The sequence below is a fragment of the Anabrus simplex genome, chromosome 7, assembly GCF_040414725.1.
Source record: "Anabrus simplex isolate iqAnaSimp1 chromosome 7, ASM4041472v1, whole genome shotgun sequence".
NCBI classification, from domain to species: domain Eukaryota; kingdom Metazoa; phylum Arthropoda; class Insecta; order Orthoptera; family Tettigoniidae; genus Anabrus; species Anabrus simplex.
The window spans coordinates 233,619,262-233,642,261 of NC_090271.1; the positions used below are offsets into that span (position 1 = coordinate 233,619,262).

Consider the following 23,000-nt stretch of genomic DNA (forward strand, 5'->3'; position numbering starts at 1 on the left):
TTCGTGAACATGCAATCTAATAGCTGGCGTGCATCCCTTTCGCTTTAACAGCCTGTAAACTCCTAGGTATGGTGTTTTTTAAAATTTTGAAGTAATGTTTGACCATTCCTCCAGGAGCACTCTCTTAAAGTGATGTTTTCCGGACGAACGTCGTTGTCTGACTTGTTTGCCGAGATGAGCCCACAGGTTCTCAACTGGGTTGAGTTCGGGACTCAGCAGTGGGGTAATCACCCTTCATGGAGCGTTACAAAGTGGCCACTCCTGGGTCGTCTTGGCAGTATGCTTTGGGTCGTTGTCTTCCTGGAAATAAAACACCCCATCCAATCCCAATTTCTGCACTCTAACGAGTAATTTACCCCACAACCTGTCTATGTATTTCGTATTATCCATTTTATCGTGGATTACAGCTAGATTTACAACGTCGGACACCTCCATATATTCCCATAACATGATACCTCCTCCGCCATGTTCGACCAGGGGAAGCATGTGTTTGACTTGTAGCTCTCCGTTGCGCTTGGATCACACTTTCTTCTTTTCATTGGATCCGAATATAATGATCTTCGATTCGTCCAAAAATATAACCGTGTTCCAATATTCGATCGACTTGCTGATGTACTGTATTCCTTCGTAAACTACAGGCGTTTCTTATGGTTCATTTCTGAAATGTGTGGCTTCTTCCTTGGCGAACTGCCATACATATTAACCCCATTCAAAAAATTGCATATAGTTTGAAGACTCATTCGCTTGTTGGACGTTGTCTGAAAATATACGCAGCAATAGTTCCTGCACTTGCAAACGATTCTCTCTGAGCGACGCTGATCATTCGTCTACGCTCTCGGATTGTAAGCACTTTCGGGCGTGTAGATAAACGCGTATTTATTGATGGCCCTTGCTGTGGTGTAGCTCACCAATCTATCGATAGCTTTTCCCTTGTGAATGGAGCCACACTGTTCTATCACGTAATGGCACTGCATGTTCCGGAGTCATGGTGACAGCTGGATCATAATACCGCAGAATACTAGCGACTGGTCTCTCAAGAACACGCATTGTGCATCACGACAGCAATTGGCGTTGCTTCTACCTCACAAGCACTGCTATTTCCAGATGCCGTTCTCTGTGCCAATACTTTTTGTCTGCAGGAGAGACACACTGTTGTAACGTTGTATTTTGATACTATGGGCAGGTACTTTAGACAGCATGGTCCGTTATGTTATGGAAAGTTGTACTTAATGTGGTGTATATGGAAATATATGGTTCCCACCGGGGACGAATATATCGGTGGTGGTGGTGGTGATTATTGTTTTAAGAAGAACTGTAACTAGGCAATCATCCTCTGTATAACGCTAATCAGAGAGCCCTTCTATATATTTTCGTGTAGGCCTTATACCATCGAGTTGGCTGTGCATTCAGGGTCGCGTAGTTGTGAGCTTGCATTCGGGAGATGGTGGGTTCGAATCCCACCATCGGCAGTGCTTACGAAAGGCAGGGGATACAGTCGGTGTTATTCTACCGCACCCACCCACAGGGGTTTAGGGAAGGTATCGGCCGTGGCCTTAATTAGGCGCAGTCTAGTATTTGTCTGGTGTGAAAATGGAAAACCACGGGAAAACGTGTGCCATCGGGCCTTACGCTCACTTAGGTCTTCTGCTTTAAAATAATTTTGGAGTGCTTGTGTTTCCGCCTCCATTTCATTTTTTCTTCCGGCCTTGTAAATATAACTTTCCTTTTTATGGCCTCGAAGTGTGGGCCTTATGACACTGAAAATGTATATTCTTTTCAAGGATAGCATAGGTAACTAGGTGTTTAGCAGTTAAGTTGGACAACGGTGCATTTACTGCTTCAAGTGTGTGCCTGACTGATGTGGTTACGTATGAAAATTCATAGCCCACAAAGGGCACATTTAAACTAATGTAAATTGAACTCCAGAGTTCGAGAGCCAGTGTCTGGTCAAACTTACTGGAAGCTAAGGCTACTTTTCCTAAATATCGGGAATTGACCAATTATGATTAAAATTTCCGACCCTGTCGGGAATCGAACCTAGGACCCCTGTGACCAAAGGCCAGCATGCTAACCATTTAGCCATGGAGCCGGACACTGTTCTACTTAAAATGTGAGTAAAGTAAAAACGTTTGACCTTACGAGCTCATGGGATTGTAAGAGTGCGAATTCTGAGCTTACGAGGCTCCTCAAGTTGTACAGTTTTCTGAATTAACAGATGTAAAGAGTTTCTGGTATCTTTCTGATTGTATTTATGGTCAAAACCCTTTAATGCTAGAAAGAAAAGAAATAAAATTCAACTTTGATTTTTGTTAGCAATACTTAAATTCTGGTTAGTCATTTGTCCAGCCATTCACTACTCACGCTTCCCTCCCTCTCTGCTCCGCGCGAAAATAATTGTAATTATTATTATTATTATTATTATTATTATTATTATTATTATTATTATTATTATATAATACAGACTTGGTCCCACTCCTCAACTGAATGGTCAGCGTAGAGGCCTTCAGTTCAGAGGATCTCTGCTTCGATTACCGGCCGATACGGGGATTTTAACTTTGTCTGGTTAATTCCCCTAGCGGTGGAGTTAGTCTTGATACATATCACACAGAAACACGCGATAGTGAATACATCGCATCACACAGGAGGCCGTAAAACTGGACCAAATCCGCACAAAGTATTAAACTCGAGAAGCAAAAGAAGAAAAAATAATACAGTCACACTGTAGCTGAAAGGTCTTCCTTAAGAGAAGAATTTCACTCACTTTAAGCATAGATCACCGTAGCGTTTCTAAAAACTTTAGCATGTAGCGTCACATGATACGCGGGCAATAATAATAATAACGCCAAAGGAAATAGAATAGAGGTTTTTGAAATGTGGTATTACGACAGATTACTGAAGGTGAGGTGGGTAGGTCGGAATTGGTCACAAGAAAAATGGCTTTGTGAAATTTGTCTGGAAGAAGAGACAGCAACACTTGCTCGGTTAGTTTTTGAGGAAACTGTAAAAGGTAAGAACATAAGGAGTTCGTATTACAGTAGATGCACTTGTTACGTAGAATAAAAAGGTTAGCACAGGAGAGGGTGGGACGGAGGGATGCATCAAACCAGTCTATGTACTGATGAACCAAACAACGGCAATTATTATTATTATTATTATTATTATTATTATTATTATTATTGACAATGCAGTGTCTACGAAGCAACGAAGAAACTTTTAAATATTGTTATTATTTGTTTTACGTCTCACTAACTACTCTTTTACGGTTTTCGGAGACGCCGAGGTGCCGGAATTTAGTCCCGCAGGAGTTCCTTTACGTGCCTGTAAATCTACCGACACTACGCTGACGTATTTGAGCGCCTTCAAATACCACCGGACTGAGCCAGGATCGAACCTGCCAAGTTGGGGTCAGAAGGCCAGCGCCTTAACCGTCTGCGCCACTCAGCCCGGCAAAACTTTTAAATAAAAGAACAGTAAATATGAATCAGTCCGCCTCTGTGGTGTGGTGGTTAGTGTGATTAGCTGCCACCCCCGGAGGCCCGGGTTCGATTCCTGGCTCTGCCACGAAATTTGAAAAGTGGTACGAGGGCTGGAACGGGGTCCGCTCAGCCTCGGGAGATCAACTGAGTAGAGGTGGGTTCGATCCCCACCTCAGCCATCCTGCAAGTGGTTTTCCTCCAGGCAAATGCCGGGATGGTACCTAACTTAAGGCCACGGCCGATTCCTTTCCTCTTCCTCGTCTATTCCTTCCAATCTTCCCATCCCCCCACAAGGCCCCTGTTCAGTATAACAGGTGAGGCCGCCTGGGAGAGGTACTGGTCATTCTCCCCAGTTATATCCCCCGACCCAATGTCTCACGCTCCAGGACACTGCCCTTGAGGCGGTAGAGGTGAGCCTGAGGGAAAAACCAATCCTTGGGGGTAAGCAGATTAAGAAAGAAAGAAATATGAATCAGAGTTCCGTTTCACTCCTTGACTAAACGGTCGGTTCCGAGGACCCCGGATTCGATTCTCGATCGGGACGGAATTTAATCTGCGTCTGGATAATTCTTCTGGCGTTTACATTTACAACACGCTACACTAGGAATATGCGATGGGTTGGTATCCAGGCGTAAAACTGGGCCTAACGATGTCTATAAGTTGGGCAAAATGCCGGGAAGCAGAAGCAGTTAATCACCCACCTGCTATGAAGTCTTCACTCTTCAAGGCCGCAACTGTTGAAAGCTCGCTGTCGGGGTCCGCGAGAGTACCAAGTCTGCTACACTGGAGAAAGTGAACTGCGAACTCGTGTGGAGCAGACCGGTTGTTGCTACCTGATTGCTCAGCGGGAAGAAAGGGGGTATAATCCAGGAAGTGATTCGCTTCGCAGACTGGCGGGAGGGCCCCCTGCCGCACGCTTCCACGGTGTGATTGAAACTTTCCAATAGCAAGATAGCCTGTGAACGTCGTAACGGACAATTTCTGGTGTTTGTCTTCCTAAAATAAGCTGTGCTGATAATCAGTGAAGCGATAGTCGTGAAGTTGAGAGACTTCCTGGCCTTATCCCATTTACTAGAGGTCGACACTCTGTGTGTGTGTGTGTGTGTGTGTGTGTGTGTGTGTGTGTGTGTGTGTGTGTGTGTGTGTGTGTGTGTGTGTGTGTGTGCGTGTCTTTCCTGACGCTAATCCTAAGTGGACGGATTGTTAGCGGACACGTCATTCAATCTTTCTTGTCCATTGGGGCATTTAGTCCTGATAGAGTTTGTCCATTCATTTATATCCAGGGTTTTCCGTCCAAAAATGTTTGGTTTTAATTAATTTCGTCCACACCAATTTTTGCGGATATTTGTGTCCAGAGTGTTTCGTCCCATTGTTTATTTTGTCTATACTATGTCCATACTATTGCAATAATAGGCTAAATATTGTGTAGAATATGGCTTTTTACAATAATTATTGTCCGCCTCTGTGGTGTAATGGTTAGTGTGATTAGCTGCCACCTCCGGAGGCCAGGGCTCAATTCCCGGCTTTGTCACGAAATCTGAAAAGTGATACGAGAGCTGGAACGGGGTTCACACCGCCTCGGGAGGTCAACTGAGTAGAGGTGGATTCGATTCCCACCTCAGCCATCCTGGAAGTGGTTTTCCGTGGTTTTCCACTTCTCATCCAGGCAAATGCCGAGATGATACCTAACTTAAGGCCACGGCCGCTTCCTTCCCTCCTCCTTGTCTATCCTTCCAATCTTCCCATCCCCCCGTAAGGCCCCTGTTTAGCATAGCAGGTGAGGCCACCTGGGCGAGGTACTGGCCATCCTCCACAGTTGTATCCCCCGACTCAATGTCTCACGCTCCAGGATACTACCCTCGAGGCGGTAGAGGTGGGATCCCTCGCTGAGTCCGAGGGAAAAGCCAACCCTGGATGGCAAACAGATTAAGAAGAAGAAGACAAAAATTATTTACTGTTCGGTGAAATATTACTCTTCTTATACCTCAGTATCTGATTCAGTCTCATTTTAGCGGGATGAATTTTAATACGGCAATCAATCAATCAATCAATCAATCAATCAATCAATCAATCAATCAATCAATCAATCAATCAATCAATCAATCAATCAATCAATCAATCAATCAATCAATCAATCAACATTGACGTGCATTCAGGGTCCTCGCCCAGGTGTCAGATTCCCTATCTGTTGTTTTCCTACCCTTTTCTTAAATGATTGCAAAGAAATTGGAAATTTATTGAACATCTCCCTTTGTAAGTTATTCCAATCCCTAACTCCCCTTCCTATAAACGAATATTTGCCCCAATTTGTCCTCTTGAATTCCAACTTTATCTTCATATTGTGATCTTTCCTCCTTTTAAAGACACCATCCAAACTTATTCGTCTACTGATGTCCTCCCACGCCATCTCTCCACTGACAGCTCGGAATATACCACCTAGACGAGCAGCTTGTCTCCTTTCTCCCAAGTCTTCCCAGCCCAAACTTTGCAACATTTTTGTAACGCTACTCTTTTGTCGGAAATCGCCCAGAACAAATCGAGCTGCTTTTCTTTGGACTTTTTCCAGTTCCTGAATCAAGTAATCCTGGTAAGGGTCCCATACACTGGAACCATACTCTAGTTGGGGTCTCACCAGAGACAAATATGCTCTCTCCTTTACATCCTTACTACAACCCCTAAATACTCTCATAACCATGTGCAGAGATCTGTACCCTTTATTTGCAGTTCCATTTATGTGATTACTCAAGTGAAGATCATTCCTTACATTAATACCTAGGTATTTACAATGATCCCCAAAGGGAACTTTCACCCCATCAGCGCAGTAATTAAAACTGAGAGGACTTTTCCTTTTTGTGAAACTCACAACCTGACTTTTATCCCCGTTTATCATCATACCATTGCCTACTGTCTATCTCACAACATTATCGAGGTCATTTTACAGTTGCTCACAATCTGGTAACTTATTTATCACTCTGTACAGAATAACATCATCTGCGAAAAGCCTTATCTATGATTCAACTTCTTTACACATATCATTGATATATATAAGAAAACATAAAGGTCCAATAATACTGCATTGAGGAATTCCCCTCTTAATTTTTACAGGGAACTTCTCTTCCTATAAAAGAATATTTGTTCCAATTTGGCCTATTGAATTCCAACTTTATCTTCATTTTATTGTCTTTTGTAGTCTTATAAACTGCTCTACAAATGTCATTCCGAATCATCAATCCACTGACAGCTCGAAACTTTCTTTCTTTCTTTCTTTCTTTCCTACGGCTAAAGTAGCGCGTAACTTGCCCTCCGCGTAAAAGGATATTTCCCTTCGACCACTCCCAGGTAGCGCTATCGATAGCATAAATCGTAGACCCGGCGTGTAATTTATCGGCGACTTCGACGGTCCGATAAGACTTTACCTGCCGGGCAAGTTTTGAGAGCTGAACATGATTAGCTCTCTTTCTGGTGACATCGTCTTCTTCTTCTTCTTCTTCTTAATCTGTTTACCCTTCACGGTCGGTTTCTCCCTCGGACTCAGCTAGGGATCCCACCTCTACTACCTCAAGGGCAGTGTCCTGGAGCTTCAGACTTTGGGTCGGGGATACAACTGGGGAGGATGACCAGTATCTCGCCCAGGTGGCCTCCGCTGTTATGCTGAAGAGGGGCCTTCCCTCTTCCTTGTCTATTCCTTACAATCTCCCCATCCCCTACAAGGCCCCTGTTCAGCATAGTAGGTGAGGCAGCCTGGACGAGGTACTGGTCCTCCTCTCCAGTTTTATCCACCGACCCGATGTCTGACGCTCCAGGACACTGCCCTTGAGGCGGTAGCCCTCGTTGAGTCCGAGGGAAGAACCAACCCTAGAGGGTAAACAGATTAAGAAAGAAGAAGAAAGATTATGTTTAGTAGGAAAATGCTTTATATGTGTGCTACGCATAGAAAGTGATGTTATGAATAATTCCAATCATCATTATACAGTAGTAGTAAAGCTTATAGGACTGTCGACTATCAGTTGTTTACCTAGTCTTCTGAATTCAAAGAAATTGGAAACTATTTCATTCCCAAATTCCTGTTCTTAAACAGTTTACCCTTCAGGCTCGGTTTTTCCCTCCACCTCGAACACTGTGTCCTGGAGCGTGAGACTTCCACCCCTCAAACCACTTTTCAAATTTTGTGCCAGAGCCGGGAATCGAACCAAGGCCTCCGGGGGTGGCAGTTAATCACACTAACCACTACACCACAGAGGCGGGCCCTCATAACCATATGAACCCTTATTTACAATCCCGTTATTGTGTTAACCCCAATGAAGATCTCTCCTGATATTAACACCCGGGTACTTTACAATGTTCCGCATGAGGCAGTTTCGCCCCATCAACGGATTAATTAAACCTGACAGGACGTCTCCTTTTTGTGAAACTTACAACCTGACTTTTCATGCTATTAACCAACATCCATAGATATAGATATGCTTCGACACGGTCATTATCTTTATATTCTAGATAACTGCGCACTACGTCTGCAATGCGAGCTTCATTTACACTGAACTTCTTATTGGCAAGTGGACACACCTGTGTATGACCGACAAGGAGTTGTAGAGCTGTTTGTTCGTCTTGTTAAATTTCCATCGCGATGGGTGATGCACAACTATTAATTTCTGGAAGGTAGCATGCTAACTCTCGACTGCGTTGTTTGTTCTTTGTTCTCCGTTAAGAACTGAACCTCGGGGTCGCGCCGTTCGTGCAACATACACTTTTAAACCTTCACTGAGTTACAATGTTTGCCCACAGCCACAAAATCAACTAAAAGGGGAGACCCAGATTAAACACGGGGAAAATAGGCCAATATTCATTCGATTGTTAAATATGCTACAAACGTTGTTGACAAATGCTACACATATCCCAGTATTGGCATCAACGAGCTAGAATAACGTAGAGAGGCGGAAGCGCTGCCTGGCTGAAGCTAATAGAACGAACGTCCGCCATGTTTCCTGTGGTCACACAAACAAGGGGGCGTCGCTCTTGAATGACGAAAAGTGTAGAAAATACGCATTTTTGAATCACTGGGGCAGAATTAAAGACCGTTAGCCGAAAGCTTAAAAATCATGGACTGCGAATACCGCCACTTCATCATGTTGCGGCATCTGATTGTAGAGTGGTACGAAATCGTCGCACAGTGATATACGAATAGGCCTCGAAATCGGAGCAAGAGCGTAAATTACAATAAAAACCGTGGACATAATATTTATGACAGAAATCCTTAAAAGGATAGTCATCTATTATAAGCTATAACCTTATTCTGATATTAATTTTAAAAGTATTGCAACCCCTTGAGTACTGTCGTTCTTTCTTTCTTTCTTTCTTTGTTTCTTAATCTGTTTACCCTCCAGAGTTGGTTTTTCTCTCGGACTCAGCGAGGGATCCCACCTCTTCCGCATCAAGGGCAGTGTCCTGGAGCGTGGGACTTTGGGTCGGGGGATACAACTTGAAGGAGGACCAGTACTTCGCCCAGGCGGCCGCACCTGTTATGCTGAACAGGGGCCTTGTCGGGGTATGGGAAAATTGGAAGGGGTAGACAAGGAAGAGGGAAGGAAGCGGCCGCGGCCTTAAGTTGGTACCATCCCGGCATTTGTCTGGAAGGGAAGTGGGAAAGCACGGAAAAGCACTTCGAGGATGGATGAGATGGGATTCGAACCCACCTCTACTCAGTTGACCTCCCAAGGCTCAGTGGACCACGTTCCTGCCCTCGTGCCACTTTTCAAATCTCGTGGCAGAGCCGAGAATCGAACGGTTTCCTTCATAACTCTCTTACTGTTTCACGGATAATTACGGTTTATTCAGGGTTTCCTCCCATAGTGTTGTACTACAATCTGTACCTCATTCAGGTCAATAGGAATATATTAGATATTATATAACATATTTATTTACAAAAATATTAGTATGTTCAGGTGCTCGGAATAAAAACTTGACAAAAATATCTAAGTCACAGTCTATGTTTGAGGTTCATTTTGTAGGTAGAGGTTTGATACACATTAAAAAAAAGGAAAAGTACGAAAATTCTTATAAACTTGGAATTTATAAGGGAAACGGTGATATAGTGTTAAAAAGGCGGGAAATTTTGAACATTTTATTTTAAAATGTTATAATTGGAATTTTGGCATTACTGAAGTTGCTTCAGGTTGCCAGGAAGCATGCCAATACTGGGATATGTGCAGCATTGTCAACAACAATTGTAGCATATTTAACAATCGAATGAATATTAACCTTCTTTTTCTCATTTAAGCTGGGTCTCCCCCCTTAAAGATATAAATGCGAGGCCAAAATATAAACTATAACTGTCTTCTTGTGCTGTGTAAACACTCTTTAAACCTTCTGATAATATTTTTCTTCAAGTACTGTGAAAAAAAAGTATAACATACCTTCATTTACCCTCTTGGAATGCTGTCTTTATAGCATTCATGTTTGCGAGCTCGAAGTTTGATGTTACCGGATTTATAAGATGGCTTGTAATGCGTGCGCTTTAATGACATCATAACTTATTCTTTATGTGTACTCCGTTTTCCTGGGTCAACTCTTGTGTTTTCCCGACCCTGACGGTATTAGAGCACTCGAGGCCTAGGGGTCTTTCATTTTAACGCCCTTCGTGGCCCTTGTCTTCCTTTGGGCGATACCTTCATTTTTCGAAGTGTCGGATCCCTTCCATTGTTTCTCTCTTATTAGTGTTATATTGAGGATGGTTGCCTAGTTGTACTTTCTCTTAAAACAATAATCACCACCATCACCACCTTCAAATTTTTATCTCTGAATAGTGTTAATAGAGGATGGTTGCCTAGTTGTACTTCCTCTTAAAAAAAACAATCACCACCACATATAACATGGCCCATGAAAGAAGCATGGACTGTAAACTGTTTTTTGCTAGTGGCTTTACGTCGCACCGACACAGATAGGTCTTATTGCGAAGACTGGATAGGAGATATTTGGTTGCAAATAGCATTTTATGCCCTGTCTGGGATACGAACAACGCTGCGCGAGTTCGGAGGCAGGAGCCCTAATTACGCGTAAGGAGAGTGAGAAGCTCTGAGTACCGCGTGACCTTGGTGTTGCTGTCTCTATAGTGCAAGAGAGCTAGCGATATGACGTTAGGCTTAAAATGTTGCCTGTGTCAGAATGCGTGGTTAATTTACAGGGTTTCAGTTTAAGAACTGTATATTGCCATCACTTCCCTGCCCATTTCCTGGATATCAATCCACAGATTTCGTGGGCTCAATAATAATAATAATAATAATAATAATAATAATAATAATAATAATAATAATAATAATAATAATAATAATAATAATAATAATAATCATTCGTCACAAGCCCAGGAAAACTACACAAAAGGGATCAATGAACTCCGCATAATTTTCAGGATTTAATGAAGTAAAAATACGATATACTTCCTGACGCATTCTTAATGACGCCACTTAAGACAGCATCGCAGTGATAAATACCAGATGGCTCGTGGGGGTTTTCATAACGCAGAACGGGGAGTTCCCATCAGCCCTACCCAGCGCGCCTAAAATCCAAAGGACGCATTCGCAATGACCATGAAGCCTGCGATCCGATTTGAATGAAAATAGTTCAGTAGATAGAGGGTGTAAAGAGCTACAAATTGAGCGTCCATTCGACTCTGGAAGATGACTATTAGCGGAGCGAATATGTCAAAGTGGGATGGGCGTTCCCTCTCCATAGCGAACTTCACTAGTCAACTATAGAAGGCGTGTCGCCTTGCACATTTCAGATTACTCTATGTCGTGGTTTGTATGGTTCACGTCACAGTGCAGACTAAGTGTTTCTTTCTGCAGGCAAGATATTATTGGGATATTCTATACAGGCTAAATAAATGATTTTCATTTAGAGATCGGGTCAAGCTATCTGTAATCGTCAGTGCGTAGTAAGACAGTGAGTACGGAAAGCTGAAGATCAGTGTTATATAGTTAGCCCATGGGCAGTTATCAGATGCTCTAAACGCTATCAAATAAATGTAGTCGTATTAGCCAGGAATGACTAAGGGAAGAGCGACGCTCAGTAGGGGACAGACAAATTATCAAGTATCGCTATCTGTATTGAATGGGGCACGAGTAGCGATCTTCAGGGACATTAATCGCTACTTGTAGTAGTCCATCTCGAGCCTATGATTGGTCACTACCATTATCGCATTCATCTCGAAGTCACATAAACAGTACTTCAAATAACTTGACGTGCATTTGTGTTCACATGTATGTGAGCGCCCCTTCAACCCAGTACCTTCTGCTACGGGATTGCGCCTATATGCCAGCAGTATTCCTGAGTGAAAGGACAGCGTGGAATTACAACGGTTTGGAGGTTGCAGTTTCCAGTACATCATGGAGTCAACGCGGAGCCAATGAACCCAGGATCTTCTACTAGCGAGATGGCGGTCATGGATAACTAAATCCATATGGGTATCGCCAGATGACAGCAGGTTACACACCGAAACGATAAGTACATTCCAACGATATCTTAGCATGAAAATGCGTCAAAGATCGTATTAATATGATAATTTAACTTTTTGGATAAATTCAGGAGCATGCATTTTGATTTCATGTATAGTGTGTAGATAGAGAGATATGCGAGTCTCAAGAGGGGTACAGTGTTTTTATTAGCTTTATTTTTCTTGTCTTCTGGGTGATTATTGGTTGATCACAAAAGTTATCCCCGGGAATATGCATGACTTAATGTTTAAGGCCCTATATGTTATGTGTGTTTAGTGAAGCATTCTTAGATGGGATGGATTTAAATTATTTGGATGACTTCCATATATTTCCATTTTAAATCAGCTGGCCGGATTTTATTAAGTTTCGATTATTAATTGTCCTGGTGCTTCACAAATTAAATCGTGCATGGTTATAGACATCCTCCTTTAGTTTAAGAGTGCTGATACGTGAAAAAAGAAAAACTATGACTCGAGGTGCGAACAAATGACCTAGAAAGATACCAGAGTGTGGGAAGTGTTATACTTTAATTTCCTGTCAGGGTCATCTTAGCATATTCTGAAAGGTATTTGAATAGTGTAATATTAAGTACACGTGTTTGAAATTGAAGGTGATAGAGAAAATATGTGAAGATATGCAGCATATGAGAAATAATAATAACAATAATAATATAAGCCAGTAGTGTAATTTGCTGAGGCATTGGAAGAAAATGAATGATATGTGGATAATTCCCATGGAGGGTAATATGTCCGGAAAACGTGCCATGCATGAATTAATAATTAATCGTTTATCCTGGATGGAATTTTGTATAATCGCTCAGCTGTTCTTGGCCAGGTCGTGTTTCCCTAGGCGAGTGATGTATGGCGTCAGATGTAGAGGGGTGGAAAGGAGGTGAAGCTCCAGATCTTTCAGTTGTTTTCCTTCCTTAAGGCTTTTGTCCTCAAGCATGTGGTGCTTCTGAACTGCAGAGATAGCCCCGCCCATTTAAAAACACAGTACTTAAAATATTCGCTTGCGTAGTAATTTGTCTTTACCATCGGTAGGCTCAGTGTTTAATGAGCCGGTAGTTGATGCATTCCCCCAATTATTAACATAAGGTCGTAGTTCGAGAATTTCAGCTAGCACCTTGAAGTCAAGAAGGCGTGGTTCGATACCCGACTGGTAACGAAGTCTTTGGATCGATACCAGAAGACCTTTGTGGGTTCACACATTCTGGAGAGCATTGGAGGAAATTTATTGTCTTGTTTACAGGAATAATGCTCCATCATATCTGTATTTTATTGTTTGTGCCTTGTGTAACTCTTTGGTGATTCATTTTGGAGTTACCGGCTCGCCAGCATTGTAATGTCGGCTTTGTAAATATTAGTAATAAGCTTGTTACCCCGGAGAAACACGAATATTCAGTAGCATGGTAATGAGTAATGTGATATTATAGCGGGATTTTCAAGACTAGATAATTTGTGTATGTATATGGGATGTAGGCCTATTCATCAAATACTTTTTTAAATTACAGTGTTGAGTGATTTCAACTTGGGATTGTCAGAGTGCAATTCAAGAGTGTATAACGAACTCGTAAAGACATTAATTGGCATTACCCATGCGACAAGTAAAGTGTAGTAGATCTCGAAAATTGCCACGCAGGCAATTATTTGACATCTCATGTGTGTATTTAAATTTTTCACCACTGATATATCAGTGAATAAAATTGTGTTTTGAATTTGGTAAAAATCCATTCTTATCATTCCTTAGATTAATGTATCCCTCTTACTATAGTGCCCCACTTTCAAGACATTTATGTTACATGCCCACTTTATTTTCACCGGACAGAACCATGACCCATATGCTCTCGAGCGTCGCATTTGCTCTGGATGAAAGTAGCGAGGTTGGGACTTCGATGTCCGGGTTTGATGCTCCGAAGTTCTTCATCCATAAGATCTCCATCCGTGCCATAGTGAAGCAGTATTTAATACTTAGTACTCTGTCGATGCCCGGGACAGGTACAATGGGATGAAATTAATTTACGATAAAACGTCTGTGGACAATTTATTATGGGACAAAATGTCTGTGGACAATGTACACTGACTTAGCAAATGTCATGGGATAGTCACCTAATAGCGTGTGGGGCCTCCTCTGGCCCTGCGAACTGCTATGAGACGCCGTGGAAGTGAGTCGACAAGTCCCTGGTAGTCCTCTGGACGCAGCTGACACCAAATCGTTTGCAGAGCGGCCGCCAATGCTGGTCTGTTCGTGGGTGCAGGATCCATGGCACGGAGCCTCTGTTCCAGGACATCCCAGATGTGCTCGATAGGGTTCATATCGGGGCCCCTGGGTGGACATGGCAGTCGTAGGACCTCCGCTGCATGTTCCTGGAACCATTCCCAGGCGACGTGGGAGCGATTGGTGGCGCGTTACCATCTTAAAACACCGCAGAACCGTCTGGGCGCTGGAAGGCCCAAAATGGGTGGAGATGGTCTCCGAGCAGCTCAACATACCGCGTACCATTCAAAGTCTCTTCCAGAACAACTATGGGGCCCATTCCCTGCCAGGAAAATGCACCCCAGACCATAACAGAGACACTAGCGCCCTGGACCACACATTCGAGGCAGGCGGGATCCATCGCTTCATGTGGTCTGCGCCATACACGGGGCCTCCCATCGGCATGGTGCAGTTGAAATCGTGATTTGTCCGACCATATCACGTTACGCCATTGTTCCAGTGTCCATCCCTCGTGACTGGCGACAAATGCGCGTCGTTATGCCCGATGACGTTGGGTTAACAGTAGCACCCGTGTGTGGCGCCGGCTCCCATATCCCATGGAACCCATGTTCCTACGGATTGTCCACTAGGAGACGTGTCTAGCACGGCCTGTGTTGAATTGAGCCGTGATTTGTTGCACGGTTGCCCGTCTGTCACTATTGACAATCCGTCTCAGATGTCGGCGGTCACGGTCATCGAGGGTGGCTGGACGGCCGGTCGTTTGTCTGTTATGGACGGCGACACCCGCATTCAACCATTTACGACACACCCTGGACACGGTTGATCGCGTGAAGCCGAATTCTGCACCACTTACGAAATCGCACTTCCCATCCGTCGGGCACCGACCACCACACCCCGTTCGAACGGTGTCAGCTCACGACGACGTCCCATGTTACACCTATCACATGCACAGCCACTGTTCACAAGGTCTCCTATACAACTGCCGCTGGCACAGGGGGCGTGTGGTGCGCAGACAACACACCTGCGCATCAGTGTTCCGCTATCCCATGACATTTGCTCAGTCATTGTATTATGGAACGAAATATATTTGAACAATACATTATGGGAGGAAATGTCTTTGGAAAATACATTATGTGACGAAATGAATTCATGGACAAAAAGTCTGTGAACAATGCTGGTGGGAAGAAGTGAATTTATGGACGAATTGTCTGTGGTCCATGCCTGTAGGATGAAATGAATTTATGGACAAAACATCTGTGGACATAGCAGGACACAGTATTATGAGACGAAATGTCTTTGGGTAATGCATTATGGGACGAAATTAATTGATGGATGAAACGTCTGTGGACAATGTATTATGGGACGAAATGCCTTTGGGCAATACTTTATGGGACGAAATGTCTGTGGATAATGCATTATGGGACGAAATGTCTTTAAACAATACAACATTATTATTATTATTATTATTATTATTATTATTATTATTATTATTATTATTATTATTATTATTATTATTATTATTATTATTATTATTATTTTTCTACCGCTTTTCCCACACCTGTGGAGTCGCGGGTGCGAACTACGTCGAACATGTAGATTTGGCCCTGTTGTACGACCGGATGCTCTTCCTGACGCCAACCCTATATGGGGGATGTAATCACTATTGCGTGTTTCTCTGGTGGTTGGTAGTGTAGTGTGTTATGTGAATGTGAAGAGGAGAGTTTTGGGACGAACACAATCACCCAGTCCCCGAGCCAGAAGAATTAATCAGAAGCGATTAAAATCCCCGACTCGGCCGGGAATCGAACCCGGGACCCCTGTGACCAAATGCCAGCACGCTAACCATTTAGCCATGGAGCCGGGCTGAGTCTAAGGAGTTTCCTCGTTATTACTCTGCTTTTGTGAATCCAGTGTATGGAATAGTCTTGACTGAAAGCTTCGAGTGTTTTTTTTATTTTTTTTAATTTTAAACAAGCAAGATCTTTTAACATGGCCTGGAGATATACCCAATTGAAAATAAAAATCGGATTTAAAAGGAATTGTAATTTAGGGTACTATATGTACACAAAACGGCACAACTCACTAAATAATAAATTCGGGCAAACAAATGAGCTTTATTTCAGTAACGTATACATGCGTAAAAGTAGGAAAATGTTATTACAATAATAACGGTGAAATGATGTAAATAGGAATTCAATCGATATTTAATGACCGGAATGACCCTTCCATTCCGAAAAGGTCTTCTGTTGTCTTTGGCTTTCCTGGACGTTTGCTTTCATCGGTGAATACACTCTCTTCCTTAAGGAAGAAATCACGGTTTTCGACGAGCTGCTTCTTCCAAGATTCTGAAACATCAGGTTGAGAAATTTAATTTTAAAAACATACAGAATGCACGACAATTATTCTCAGTTTACTGAAAAACATAATTTTTTAATGGAAATATTTCATCAGTATGTTTTATACCGGTAAGTCACTTGTAGTAACAGACTTACGGAGTCTTTGTTTTGAAGATTTTGCAAGGTAGACATTACGCTAGTCATATGGTGACTTCAACATGTGCAGCCTCGTTAGTGGAGTTATCTGCACTTTCAACCCGGCAGCTGAGCTCGGCGGTGCAAACATTACAAATGAAGCCACCGCTGAGGATGTAAAGGAAGTCGCCATATCGACTTAGGCAAGAGTGTTAATACGCTCATTTTAGCAGTGTAGTTTCTTTATAAATGTTTTTAGCACATTATTACTTAAAATATCATGTTTAGATGTGTTGTGGAATGAGACATTTTCTCAAGAGCTAGTGGATGAAGAAATGCATTATGGCCACTTCATTCAAGGTCACTTTGTAGTAATAAAGGACATTTTCGTGGATCACGTGGTTAACTATCCCGCTAGATCCTCCGATGTAAATCCCTATGATTATGGCCTGTGGGGGACATTGGAAGGAAACCCTCAAACAAGTGAAAAATTACAGGAGAACGTTCGGTAAGTTACATCGAACATCTCACAGAATATCTGGAAAGGAGATGGTTTTATTTAGCGTATGCCTTTCCGGATACATTCTGAGAAAATTACATTCATCGCTATATTATAAACAAACATCTAGTTCTTGTATGTGTACCGGGCGGTACACCTCCGCGCCGCTAATTCAAATATTGCGCTAGTTGAAACTCCTCTACTGGAGGAAGCTTGAACTTTATCTTCCACATTAATGCTAAGATTTCTCAGAAGATGTCATTACTATAAATTCTGAAGAGTTCTGAACTGTGTCTTTTTCGATTTATTTTTGTTTTCTCTGTAGTAAGAAGTGTGAACATTCTCTTCTAGATGGCACTACTTAAGAACTACACTTGTGCACCCTAGTGCGAAGTGAAGGAACTTTTTTTTGAAGAAATTTAGTATGTATAAGTTTGCTCTTTGTTAAATTTCTTTCAGTCATTGTTTAAGTTGGCAATGTTAATCCTTTCTTTCCGCCAGTTTTGAAATTGGCCAATCGCAAATTTCTGTAATTAATTTTCCACCAATCCTGGTTTTCTTCTCCAGTTTTGACATGTAATCTTTTGGTCGTCCAATAAAAATCTTGTGGACGGGTGTTATCATTCATGAAAAGTCTCGAATGTTCCACGGTATATAAACTGCTGATTTTCGTGTCTCCGCGCCACTTCAGTAACATCTTTCCTTGTGTGACTATATAGCAGGGGGCGGGAAGCGCCCATTTCTTCAGGCGGCAGTTCATCCATCAGGTAATGGCCTTTTAATAACTTCTTTGCTTGCTAGCTCAGCAGTTTAACCCTCGGGGCGGGTTCGAAACATTCCTCATGTAACCTATATTTAAAATGTAAAAGACACTTGGTATAAATTCTGTCTCTTTAACTACAAATTGGGATAGAGAGTGCCTAACCCTCTCGAGCTCCCATTCATTTTGTTTTGAGGTGACTACGTTTTTATAACAGTTTCCCTTCTACTCGTAATGCCATAACATTTTTCAATCGTGTCACCTCCGTAGTATGGGATTAGCCCTTGCATAAGCGGCCTAGTGCCAAGTAGGTTTTAAAGAAGTGTATTAGGAGTGCAGTTACGCCTCCTCTCAAGTTGGTATTTTGGGGGCCATGTAATTGTCCTGTTTCTTTATGGAATAGGCCTCAGTAGGTTGGGTATTTTTACCCCTGTTTTCATGTGCTTGGAGGTCAGCTTGAAGGTGGAGTTTGGTGTGGCCTTTGATAGCTTGAACTTTGAGAGCGGGTTGCTCTTTCTTAAAGTTGGTTTCTGTGTGCCTCAAGTAGGCTTAACTGGGTAATTGGGAGCAAATGCTCCTTGGTATGATTGGGGTTTTCTGCCCCTTTGTTGAACCTGGTGTATAAGTAAAGTGGGGCTAATTGCTCAAGAATTGTGAATCTGGGGCTCGAAGCCCAAAATCCATTAATAAACTGTAATTGTACTTTCTTAACTTGTGGATATACAAATGAGTTCCTGTTATACTTGTTATTTCTTGATCTTGAAAAGAAAATATAACCTTGTAAAATTTTAAATTCACTTTAATTTCGTAAGTTGAGACCTGTTCATCCTAGCACCTTCTTTCACCTCTGCACAGCCACAATACACCGTAACAAGTGGTTGCAGAGCGTGGTTGAATGGGTCTCAAATTAGCCCCTTTTGACGGCTAAACGTTGCTTTGCTTTCGAACTCTTAACAATTTTCTCTGTCGCTGGACTTTTCTTTTTCATTTTTCAAAGCTGTTAAATTTTGGTCATCATGCCCGGCCCTCGCGATGTCCTCCATCTCAACTATTTGCGCAAGGAGGAGTTGATCTATGAATTAACAATTAGAAATGTGCAATCTGGAGGCACGGTTGCGGTAGACACCAATAAGCTTAGAGAGTCCCTTGATTTGCCCATTTCCATCCCCACTTTGCGAGAGAAAGAAATTGACGACTCTCTCTCCACGATCACTGACAATACTACTGAGCTGGCATCCGTGATTACCTTTTTTGAAGAAAATGACCCTTCTCCTAATCAAATTAAACGTGTGCAAGCCAGGTTATTTCATTTTTCTAATAGAGTTAACGATCTGTTGTCTCTCAAGTTGAATGACATTCAAAGGAAGGAAGCTAGTGCTGTTCTCGAAAATCTTTCAGAATTGTCCAGTAAGGTTACCCTATTATTAACTGGGGAAGTCCCTCCCAAAACCGACCAACCTGCTACGGTAAACGTATTTCAAGAGGAAGAGTCTTCCAAAGGAGAAGGAAATAGGAAAGCTGTTGGAGCTCAACAAATCTCCGCCCCATTAGACAACGAATCCGAGCGTCGTACCTCGTTGAACAATGCACGTTCTGAATTAGCTTCTTCGCCACTTAAACCTTTACCTAATATGTCACCAGGGTTCAGCAGTTTGCCTCATCCATTAGCAATGTTGCTCAGAGGTATTTCTAAGTTTTCGGTTAACTCTACCAGTGACGTAATTTCATTCTTAAGGTTTTTGGTTGAGTTTCAGGATCATGCCCTCGTTTTTTCTCTTTCTCCGTGTCAAATTTTGCAGATAATTTACCCCCATTCCATTGGTGTCCTCTCAGACAAAATAGTAAGAGCCATTGCCGAACAATCATCTATTGAAGACTTCCACGCCCACTTGCTAGCTAACTTCATTCCGGCTAGGGCAAGGTCCTCACTAATTCAGAAGTACTATTATCGTGTACAGCGGTTGGATGAAAACTTGGCAGATTTCATCCAAGATATTAAGTTCTATACTAGGGTATTTGCTCTTCATTTTCCTGAAGACCAGATTGTTCAGGCTATAGTGGAAGGTATTTCTCCATCATACAGGTCATATTTGTGTTTTGCGTCGCGTCCTCAAACGTTTGCTGAATTAGAGGCTATGGCCGTCTCAGCGGAAGGAGTTAGATACGCCGACACCTTGCGTGTCGCGAAAGAACCCCCTCCATCCTCTAGTAGTTTTCGACCTCCACCTCGCCGACCCATCACACTCCGTAAATGTTACACTTGCGGGTCGCCTGACCTTCTTCGCAATAAATGTCCATTGATCAAATCTAGTAGGACCAATAATGGAACAAGTTCATCCCAAGGTTGCTTTAAATGCGGCGCGTTTTCCCATATCGCCAAAAATTGCCCAAATTCGAATAGCACCCCCTCCTGCTCAACTTCTGGTGCAACTTCCACCAAGGCCAATAATAATAAGTGACTAGTGGCTTCGGCTGAGTCGGCGAACCCGTCTTCCCGAGGCTCGGCCCCAAGTAAAAATGTCGAAATTTCAGGGAGAACACTGTCTTCTAATTTATCTTTTGAAGGTCCCAAAGAATGTCTCAGGATTGCGGCGGATTCCCCCGCACCTGTGCCTTTTCTCAAAATTGAATTAAATAATGAACCGGTAACAGCTTTATTAGATTCAGGCAGTGTGTGTTCTATTATTTCGGCTGAATGGTACTCCAAACTGAAAACTGTGTGTAAACTTCCTGACTATTGCTCATCTTCAGTTCAATATGTTTCGGCTAATTCTTCTCCATTAGAAATTGTAGGTTTTTTATATGCCAAAATTCGGATTTCTAAATTTACTTGGAAAGTTAAATTGTTTGTGGCAAAGCACTTGTCCTGCCCCATTTTATTGGGAGCAGATTTCATGTCCCACACTGGTCTGGTGCTCGACCTTCAGAGTAGGTCGTGCACATTCAAATTTGCTTCTAATAGTAAAATCCTTTGTTAAAGTGTAGTGCTGTATCATGTTCATCTATTTCGCCTACCCAGGATGAGATGTTGTTAGATCTTAGACATCTACCTGAGGATCAGGCTGATAGTATTCGTAAGCTGTGTCAGTCGTTTCCAGAGGTGTTCTCGGATACTCTTGGTGTTACTGACCTTATTGAATACAAAATTGAGGTCACGGATTCGATTCCTGTCCGTTTTCCACCTTATAGGCTATCTCCACCTAAAATGAAGGCATTGAAAGAAATCATCGATCAAATGTTAAAGGATGGTATCATCCGGCCCTCTAAGTCGGCGTATTCTTCGCCTATTTTTCTAGTCCCAAAACCCCAAGGTGGCTTCAGGCCTGTCATTGATTATAGGGCTCTCAATCGGAAGGTGGTGTTACAATCTGTGCCCCTTCCTGATCTTCATTCTTGTTTTTCATGGTTTCGGAAGGCTAAGTTTTTTACCATATTGGATCTGAATCAGGCCTATAATAAAATTCCTCTGGCTGAAGAATCTAAACATCTTACAGCGTTTGCCACGGATTGGAATTTGTATTAATACAACCGCGTGCCTTTTGGACTCCCCACGGGAGCAGCTGTACTCACTAGACTGCTAGACAGGGTCTTCTCCGACATCAAGTTTGAGTACTTGTACCACTATCTGGATGATGTCGTCGTATTTTCGGAGACCTTCGAAGAACATCTAGATCATCTGCGAGAAGTTCTCAGTCGCCTCCGTAAGTCTGGGTTAACTGTGAAGTTGTCCAAGGTTGCCTTCGCTAAGCCCTCCATGTCATTCCTAGGGCATATTGTGTCGCCTGATGGTGTTGCTGTCGATCACTCTAGAACACAGGCCATCCGTGATTTCAAGCCTCCCAAGGACATCAAAGGTATTGCCAGATTCATTGGTATGGTGAATTTCTTCAGGAAATTTATTCCTAACTTCGCTAACAGAGCGGCGCCCTTGAACCTTCTTCGTAGGAAAGGCGTCAAATTTGAGTGGGGACCTTCTCAACAAGCCGCTTTTGAAGATCATAAACTAGCTCTGTGTAATGCCCCTGTTCTGGCTATGCCTGATTTCTCCAAAAAAATCATCGTCCAAATCGACGCGTCGTCGTCAGCGGTAGCTGCAGTCCTTCTTCAAGGGACTGAACTAGGGAGGCGACCCATCGCCTATGCCTCTAGGACTCTATCGGCTCAAGAAGCCAAGTATTCCATCTATGAGCTCGAAGGTTTGGCAGTCTTATTTGCCTTAGAAAAGATCCGTCTCTATCTGGAACATGTCAGATTCGATTTGGAGACTGATAATCAAGCCTTAAGCTGGGTCTTAGGTAGGCCGCGTCGTACTGGACGTATAGCCCGGTGGGCCATCCGAATTTCTGCCTTCCAATTTGACGTTAGGCATATCAGAGGTACTGAAAATGTTGTTGCAGACGTACTTAGCCGTATGTTTTCCAATGAAGTCGAGACCCACGAACTGGTCGATAGTTCATCACCTCCCGTGTCCATACGACCTGAGGTTAATGCCATTTTAACTGATGCTCCCATGCTGTTTAGGGATCTTGAGAAATATCAACGAGAAGATCCGGTGCTGGCTCCTATTATGGAAACCCTTTCTTCTGGGGAACAGGTTGTCCCTTATGTCTTGAGGAATGGTGTTCTATGTTGCCCGTCGAGGCATGATAAGAATCCCGTAAGTTTACTCCAGTTTCGTTGATGTTCAAATTTGTTCCAAACACGCCGCTCTCTAACCTTTGGTCTCTGAGTGACATTCTACCTGAGACAATAGATCCTGATAATATTAAAGATCTTTGGAAGAAGGCTAAATCCAATCTTAAAGTGTCTCATGAAAAGGTTAGGGAAAGATATGATCGTGGACGGGGACCCACCAATTTGAAGGTAGGTGACCAGGTGATGGTCAAAAATTTTGTTCCCGCGGGCAAGCTTCCCCCCAGATTTCATGGGCCGTGCATAATCCTTGATTTTCTTACGCCGGTTACGTTGTTATTAAGCAATCCAGCCACCGAGAGGATATTTAGGGTTCACCTGTCGCAGGTGAAACCTGTGTAACTTACGCGCTAACGTAGCTGATTTTATATTTGTTTTAACATTTTGAAAGTATTCGGA

General features: G+C 42.8%; 1 protein-coding gene and 1 long non-coding RNA gene across 2 annotated transcripts in view; both read right to left on the reverse strand.

The window, feature by feature from the left end:
* Positions 1–4,269, reverse strand: part of LOC136877169 (uncharacterized) — a 38,036-nt gene extending 33,767 nt beyond the window's left edge. Inside the window, exon 1 of the long non-coding RNA XR_010860733.2 lies at positions 4,178–4,269. This is a non-coding gene — a long non-coding RNA (uncharacterized lncRNA). The remainder of the gene's footprint in view (positions 1–4,177) is intronic.
* A 12,013-nt stretch (positions 4,270–16,282) lies between these two features.
* The window catches only part of LOC136877067 (alpha-tocopherol transfer protein-like), a 77,645-nt gene continuing 70,927 nt past the window's right edge, over positions 16,283–23,000 (reverse strand). The window contains exon 7 of the mRNA XM_067150884.2: positions 16,283–16,524. Coding sequence (XP_067006985.2) covers positions 16,373–16,524 — 152 coding nt within the window. The 3' untranslated portion in view covers positions 16,283–16,372. The remainder of the gene's footprint in view (positions 16,525–23,000) is intronic.